Raw genomic sequence first — 8,946 nt, 5'->3', positions numbered from 1 at the left:
ACAGTGTGGTGAAGGGTATAAAAATTGGTTGTGAGTCGGAACGGAGATTTTTTGAGCACTCTTCAAAGGTGCTCCCCTCTCCACCACGAATTAAAATTATTTTATATTTTAAAAAATCTTAGCTTCTACTACTACTTTACATTATATGGAATTAAAAGCAATATGCATTTAACTAAGTGTTCTGACCACTGAATAATTCGTGCATTATCAGAAAGATTTTTATCATATGCTAAATAAGATGTTATAATGCCATTTAATATGTCTAGTGCCAAGATACTGTTCAATACAATTTGTGTACATTTTAATGCAGCAATCGAATTGTTTCAGCATACCATAATAACACCTTTTATTAAAAAACATGTAGTAAATAATAATTTATGTTCGTTATACCAATTGAATTGATTTCCATAAGCAGATGACAACGGGTCTAAATATATTCCAACTTTTTTGTGTCTGTACATACATAAAAACACATAATAATTGAACTCCACACAACACATTTGTTCCAGTTATACAAGAATTGTATATTTTATTGTCATACATATAAAAACGTGTTATATACTAAATCAAGTCCACCATTCGAAAAAAAAGTTCAGACCATTTCCCGATATTTGACTACCTTTATGAAATGGTCGTCATAAGTTCTAATGGCTTATTACACACAAGATATAACAGCAATTTTAACAGTCAACAGGATATTCAATTTCTAGTAATTCTGGATTTTCGCATAGCACAGCTTCCCTTTTCGAAGACTCCGAAACATAACCTACTACCCAAGCCAGTTGTTCTCCATTGGTGATCTCATTAAATTCCTTACAAAATTCCTCAGATGCCGATGATGGCATGGCTATTAAAAGGCCTCCGGATGTTTCTACAGATTTGCCGGATGTTAATTTGGCATAGGTGTAGTTAAGTTTCTCCGCAAATCCCAAAATATTTTTAATAATTGGTAATTTTTCAATAACAAATTTCAATTTGTCCATTTGGAATTCAGCCAAGTTCTGGGCATGACCAAGTAAGCCAAAGCCAGTGACATCTGTGGCAGCATGAGCTTCGTATTTGTGCATAAGTAAGGCAGCATTTCGGTTAAGATATGTCATCGATTTCACAGCCATTTTGAAGGCAAAAATTATGTCCTCATCCGTGAAATGTTTTACAAGTTCGGTGTACTTTTCCGTTTTGTCACAGAGCCAAAGGTAAGCATTTGTTGCCAACTGCGTTCCCAAAGGTTTGGTCAATACCAAATGGTCACCGGATTTAGCATTACTTGGCATTATAACTTCATCTTTGCTCACCACTGCGGAGGCAATGCCGCCAAGCATGCACCAAGGATTAATAACGGAATGCTTTATTGTTGGACTACATTTGGCATTGCGAGCCGCATCACGGAAGCCCTTCATTATCAAGGGCATGATGATGTTACGCTCCTCTTCGCTTAACTCGGTCGGAGCGCTCAACACCATATCGATCTTGTCGAATTCAGTAACACCAACTGCATAAACATCGCTCACAACATTTGCCAAAGCAATTTTGCCCATTGTGTAGGGATCATTGACCAGGGGATAGAAGAAATCAACTGTTTGGATTAATCGTATGTTTGGGTGTCTTTTCAGGGGAATTACGGCACAATCCATGCCAGATCCAATGTAATCTTCGCCATGCTCTGCTCTCTCTACTGTGGGGTTGACTTTTAAAATTTCTGTTCCCAATAGATACTTGTTTAGGGTATCCTGGGGAATTTTACAACCTCACCCGCGCAAAGTTGAGAACTTGGTTAGTTGGAAGTCTGGCCGAAGGCCATGCTTTTCGGGATTAAACATTTTGCTAAAATAACTGTAAATAATAGTAAAAATAAAAAATATTGAATTCATTAAATGATTGTCGAATAAAAAATTAAGAAATATTTATTTCTAAAGTTGTGCCCTTTTCAAGAACTTAGAACTTCAAGACCTAAAAAAGTCGATAATGATATAGAACTTGTGAAGATAATGAAATGAGTGGAAACTTTTTTTAAATATATATGACAAGACTACAGATTCAATTTCAGGCGATATGACAAGACTACAGATTCAATTTCATTTAAAATGTAAAACGTAAATACTTGTATTTTGAATTATATTGTACTAAAAATAAACTGCTCGTTATTTTGTACTGGAAATGCATGTTGTAGGTCATAATCTGTTCACTACAAGATTTTGGAGATTATGATGTCATATGATTACCATAATTAATTTCATGTTAAATTTAGATTGTGTGAAATAGAGTGGACCATAGATTTGTTTGTACTTCTAGATAATTGGACTGTTCCCGATCTGCAATAACCTTATATTTTTTACTACGTTAACAATTTTTCCTTTATGATATCGAAAAAATAGTTAAAATTAGGTTTACGGGAACAGCCTTATTATTATTAATATTCCACAAGAACAAATGTTGTTTCTCCCGTAATATATAAAAATTAAATGCAATACCACTTGTCAAGGTGAGATTTAATTTAAAAAATTTCCACTAAAAACACAAAGTAAAACAAACAAATGGACGCACACTCGCACCTGTCAAAGACAAAGTATTAGACTAATGATAACATTCCCGAAGAATAAATTAGAAGTGAAAATAAGTTATAAAAACACACATGATTATCGGACAATTTAATTCTATGCTGTAGACCTGAGATGGGAAACCAATGCTTCCGCTTGCATAGTACTATTTTTATCAAAATTGTACCGAATTTGTACGCAACATGATAATAATAATTTTAATGTAAATATTTAAATTCTGATCAATATGAGGAAATTATTGAAAATTATAAATCGTATCGTATAGTCAACAAAAAATAAAAAAAAAATCCCTAATCATTTTCTTCTACTTTCATATATAGTTAAATTGTACTTTTTAAGTACCATATACAAATATATGTTGCCATCTTTGTTTCATTTAGGGATTCATAGGCCTACTGATGCAACAATTGATTTTTGTATTATTTAAAGTACGGTATATATCATGGTATAATAATAGAAGGTAACAGCAAGTGTTGTTGTACAACAAACGATACAACAACCACATGGAAATTTATTGCTGTAAAGGGCTAAGCAGAATGCTCCCGTTGAGCCACCCGTTGCGTTATGTGTTATCGAAAATACAACAACCACAAGGAAACGATAACACAAACGCTCGAAGTTGATGTGCGCTGCGCTTCGGAGTTAAATATATTTTAACTTTTTGCGTACGTTAACGCGATAACAAAAAACGCTCAACGCGAACATTCTGTTTAGCCCTTAAGTTATACTAGAGATTTGGCCAACAATGAGCCTAAATGTGTTGCTATGGAGCAGGCTACAATTAGCAGATCAAATCGATTCAAAATTTTATGTGTGAAATTATACAATTTGCATTTTATGGGATATATGTTTACTACAAGTATTTTCTAGGACATGTGAATTATATATTAAAAAATGAATTGTTTATGTACGGTACCTCCACTGTAAAACTGTTCTCTACATTCTAAAATACTCTCCAATAAGATTACTTTTTTCAAAAGCTTTTGATGTTACTAGCAACATGTTGCCAATCTCTCAAACTCTTCTCAGATCCGTTTTGGTCGTCATCCATATTGTTTTTTGTTATTATCTGCCGCAAGTCGATCTAGTTACCCCTAATATCCGAAACAAAACAAATCAATTGGATACCATTATCATATCCATAATTCAATAAGTTCTAAAGGTATAATTTTTTCTGCTTAAAAACAAATAAGAAAGTTTACAATTAGATAAACATATTTAACGTTTTAAGAAAAAAGTAATAAAGTAGCAAGATATTTAAGCATCAATTCCATTGAGCCGACATTGGTGAAGAAAATCAAAACATAAACAACAATAAATCAGCTGTTACTTTTTGAGAGGGGATTTGGGGATAGGAATATTTCATCAAAACAACACAAAAATAATTCAATTCCAACGCTAGGAAGATCCTGCGCAGTACTTATCACAAACAACAAAGTAATGTGGATTTTAAATTTGAATGGAAAAGTCAGTGTGGGCCAGTGACATACACACTTGTTACAATCCCCACACAGTGTGGAGCCTGTTTTTGCTAAACTATGAAAGAAATGCGCAAAATGTTAGAATCCGTTGTGAATAGAAAGTGGAAGAAAATTTGTTAAATTTTCCTTAAATTCCACAAGTCACATTGTCCGGACACATACACAAACAACTATATACTCACTCAGCATAGGAACAAGAGCGAACAATATACGAAAGGATACGATTGCACTTGTCCAGCACTCAGAACTGCGTTGCTCGTCTTTGAAAACGGTCTGCGGTTACGGTTCTAAGGAGTGAACAAAGTTTAATAATTACTTTTATTAAAACTAATATAAATTAATAAAAAATATAGAAGAAAGAATTGAAACAGAAAAGGAATTCATTTGAAGCATTCATAGAGAAACTCGTGACATACTCAATGAAAGTGTAAATAATCCAAGAAAAACGCAAGAAGGATAATACAATTAACAAATCAACACCAATATTAAAAAAATAACGTGTTTGACTTTTTTAAGTCAATAAATCCATTTGGATTACGGGCCTCCTGTTCATACAGGGTAAGTAATGGCATGAATTTTGCGTTTAGTTATTTTAATGAAGAATCAAACTATTTTGAAATATCTATTGAAAAGTCAATTGTGAAAAATTTTTCTTCTTACCTTGGTGAAAAATCGATTTTCCTTCTCCTTTCTCGTACTGTTGCTACATATTCCACATTCCAATTAGAAAATTTGTTCTCTTTTTCTTTGTTTTTTTTTCTTGTGTTGGTGGATTGTGTTTCAGTGGAAGGTATTTTCCGGTAATCCAAACATTTCAAAGGACACAATTTATTGTTTTTCTTTTTTCTAAATACAATATATTTTTTTTAATTTTTGACAAATTTTTCGTGGCTGGCTTTTATTTGTTTGTGTATATGTTTGAAGTCGTCATCGTTATTTTGTGCGGACAGCATCATTTTTAAGCGTTAATCAAAATGATACCGACAGAACACAGTGTCATCAGGAAATGACTAATGCTTATTTACAGACATCATTTTTGTTTTTTGTTTAATCTCGGTTTGAGTTTAAAGATTGCTATGACTTGTTTTGGAAGATATTTTCTCGTGTAAAATCGTTAAGAAAATGTATTGCTAAAATACGTCGACAGTCAAATGTGGACCGGCATCACGTAATTCGATTAATATCATGCGAGAATAATTAAAACTTAATGCTGAAAATCAATATTATTTTCAAATTGTATTTGGTGAAAATGGTGAATCTATCACGGGGCTATGCTAAAATATAGATCCATTAAGTCCATATTCTGTGTTACAATCATTCGGGGCATTCGGCACTGGCGTTTTCTCTCTCATTGTACATCTCTAGCTTTGATCCATAGGTATCGAATATCAAAATAAATAACTGTCACAAAGTTTGAAATCTCTAGCTAATAAGCTTATTTAGATGCATGGGTTTTTGTATTTTTACATATGTTGTTGTAATATTCCATACCATTTCGTAAGTATTTCGTGTATAAAACTTTTCAAATTTTAAGGCATTATTATTAAAATGTCGTTAAGTACATGCATATTCTTATAAAAAAAAAATTAAAATAATTTTTTAGAAGATTGATAGAACAAAATAAAAAAACTATAGAAAGTACCTTCGGCATTTTGAAGTGGGACACATTCGGCCACATACAGATAGTGCGATATTATTTCCTTAAAATTTTTTTGACTTTGTCTCTAAAAATTATACGTATACATATATAAGACCAAACGTGCTTGTATTGTCGAAAATGCGATACTATTTCTGATGGTGTGTGTGGCCTTGATACGTCAATGTCCGGCGCTAGAAAATATAGCCTTAAAAGTCAAACATTGAGTCGCATATTAAAATAAAATGGAATCTTTAGAGGATCTGAGTTTCAACCAGACTGATAGCGGTGATAATTACCATGCTATTACTATGTTGCCGTATGTGCCCGGTCAAATGCTGAAGCTAACCCCCGTAGAGGCACATTCGGAGAATTTGACTTCTTTTTACAAAACTGTACAAGTTTTTAACTAATACTAATTTATTATATGTTTTTGGTACTAGTTTTTATAATTAAGTAGCAGAGGAAAATAACCAGTTTATATAACCAGTTTAATATGTCTTTGTGCCTATGTTTGTAACAGGCAAAAGAAACGAGATAGACAAATAGTTCGGTTTTTGCATGTCCATCCATCCGTCTATTGGTATTAAATTGTAAACCAAGTACAGGTCGCATTTATAATCCAAATTGGATGAAATTTGTCACAGCTCATTAATTTGGCCCAAGGACGAACTCTATTGAAATTGAGAAAAATCGGTTCAGTTTTAGATATAGCTCCCATATATATGTTCGTCCGATTTTATGTTAATGGTGCACCAAAGTCCCTATATATATTTCGATTTACTTTTTGTTATTTGAATTTTGCCATGCAAGGGCAGTGATCATTTGAAAGTAATTTTAAGTGGTTATTTATACTCTTTCGAGTCGAGCTTGATGATCTAAGTTTTGCAATGAAAAGGAAAGCCAGGAGAAGAACCTACGTACCCACCATTATGCGACGCGTTTCGCCGTTGGTTAAGCGGTTCATCAGGCATATTGGGCTATGTGGCTTTACAAATGTCGTACGTTGATAACTTGTATTTATTCCGCCCTGATGCGAAACTTGCATATGCGAATTAAATTCAAATTTGTCAAAGTTCGACATTAGTCTTCATTCTAGGAACAGTCCTTTTCAAAGCAGATTTTTGTTGTAGCGATTGCTAATTAATCCACACACCTACAATTGCTTCCTGGTATACACATGTTTTTGCGCAACCGTTTTTGGAAGTGTTGATGGCTCAGAACGTTAAGCGGTCTTGGCAACATTTGTGTTGCTCTGAGGACCTAGGTTCGAGCCCTAGCCGTGCTCGGCTGAAATTAATTTTTGTTATTTGAATTTTGCCTTGTAAGGGCAGTGATCATTTGATTTGCACGAAATTTGGCACAACGTACTGAATTGAGGCTAGAATGATGTCTGCCAAGTTTCGTGAAAATCCGTCCAGATGTAGATATAGCTCCCATATATAGTTTCGTCCGATTTTATGTAAATGGTGCACCAAAGTCCCTATATATATTTCGATTTTCACGAAATTTGGCATAATGTAGTGAATTGAGCCTAGAGTGACGTCTGCCAAGTTTCGTGAAAATCGGTTCAGATTTATATATAGCTTCCATATATAGTTTCGACGATTTTATGTAAATGGTGCACCAAAGTCCCTATATATCTTCGATCTCATTTCATTTATTTCATCCAATGTAATATAAAAAAGCCAGCATGGCCAATAACTTATATTAACTTATATATAAAAAAAATCCAAACAAAGAATAAACTAAATAAATTAAAAATACATAACAGTAAAAAACTCTACAAAATGAAATTTAATGAAAACAACTAATATAACAGATTCCAAAAAAGAGACCCAATCCACTACACTCTACTTAACTTTCGCTAAGAAAAGTGGAGGAGGAAGGAAGCTTAAGGACTCCTACATATAAATAAACTATATATTCCTCTCGAGCCCAAGAGAAATATTCGAACCACCGACATTAAATTTCATATGTATAAATCTATAATATAAATGCTAACGAACTTAAATAAAGATGGCTCCCCAGCCAAGAATTAAAAAAAAGCAAAGTAACACTATGTAATCTGTAATCAGCGATTTCTTCAAAGCCAACTTCATCAAATACGAGACAAATGCACAAACAATTCCCTTCTATACGCAAAAGTGGAAGAGGGAAGAGAGGAAGGCACGAAATTTGGCATAACGTACTGAATTGAGCCTAGAGGTATGTCTGCCATGTTTCGTGAAAATCGGTTCAGATTTAGATATAGCTCCTATATATATATATATATATATATATGTTCGTCCGATTTTATGTAAATGGTGCACCAAAGTTCCTATATATTTTTCGATTTGCACGAAATTTGGTCTGCCAAGTTTCGTGAAAATCCAGATTTAGATATAGCTTCCATATATAGTTTCGACCTATTTTATGTAAAAGGTTCAACAATATCCCTATAAATCTTTCGATTTACACGTAATTTAGCATAGCGTACTGAATTGAGCCTGGTATGATGTGTGCTGAGTATCGTGAAAATCGGTTCAGATCTAAATATATATATTTTCTTCCGATTTAATGTAAATAATGTACCAAAGTTCTTATATTGCATAGCGCACTGAATTTAGTCCACAATGATGTGCCAAGTTTCGTGAAAATCGGTTGAGGCTCATATAATATCGATTGATTTTTAGTAATTGACTTACCAAGGAACCAGTATATGGTTGATATGAACAAAACGTACTGAAATTAGTATAACCTAACCTGTGACAAGTTTCGTTGAAATCGGTTCATGTTTGGTTACAGATTTCATATATATTTTCGTCCGATTTAAGTGAATGGTGGTTATAGATTGATCTAATTCGATTCACATTTAGATAACTGTCACATATTTTAGTTAATTCAATTTCAAGTTAATAGTCCTGTTTAATATACCAATAGTGGTGAAGGGTATCATATAGTCGGCCCCGTCCGACTTTAATTCTGAGTTGTAGAGCTCAAAAAAAGCGCCGAATATGTCCAGTCTCCCCTATAATTATACAAGTTATGCAAAATCTTCCTATAATATTTAATTTTCTCATATTATGGCTTTGTACATCTTGGGTGTATTTTAAAGAGTTCATTTTCTATGGTATATAAGGACATCAGTTGATTCTGAAAATCGCTTACACATCTCAAAACAATTTTCTCTGAATTGGTACTGAAATTGTCACTCGATCATAAATTTAATTTTTATCTTGTACAATTTTGTTTTTGGTATTGATCCGGTTATATTTATGAAATAAAATGG

General features: G+C 33.1%; 1 protein-coding gene across 1 annotated transcript; it reads right to left on the bottom strand.

Annotated features, from left to right (window-relative positions):
- Positions 1–665: 665 nt before the first annotated feature.
- On the bottom strand, positions 666–1,837 carry LOC133332464 (selenide, water dikinase 2). The gene has a single exon (XM_061540866.1). It carries the CDS (start codon positions 1,818–1,820, stop codon positions 681–683), a length of 1,140 nt encoding a protein of 379 aa, XP_061396850.1. The 5' UTR covers positions 1,821–1,837; the 3' UTR covers positions 666–680.
- Between the last annotated feature and the right edge of the window lie 7,109 nt (positions 1,838–8,946).

This window comes from Musca vetustissima, unplaced genomic scaffold (genome assembly GCF_032173495.1).
Source record: "Musca vetustissima isolate MV318-11 ecotype Yass unplaced genomic scaffold, APGP_CSIRO_Mvet_v1 utg9226, whole genome shotgun sequence".
Taxonomy (NCBI): Eukaryota; Metazoa; Arthropoda; class Insecta; order Diptera; family Muscidae; genus Musca; species Musca vetustissima.
Note: the sequence above shows the minus strand (reverse complement) of the source record. Positions and strands in the feature narration are given on the sequence as shown.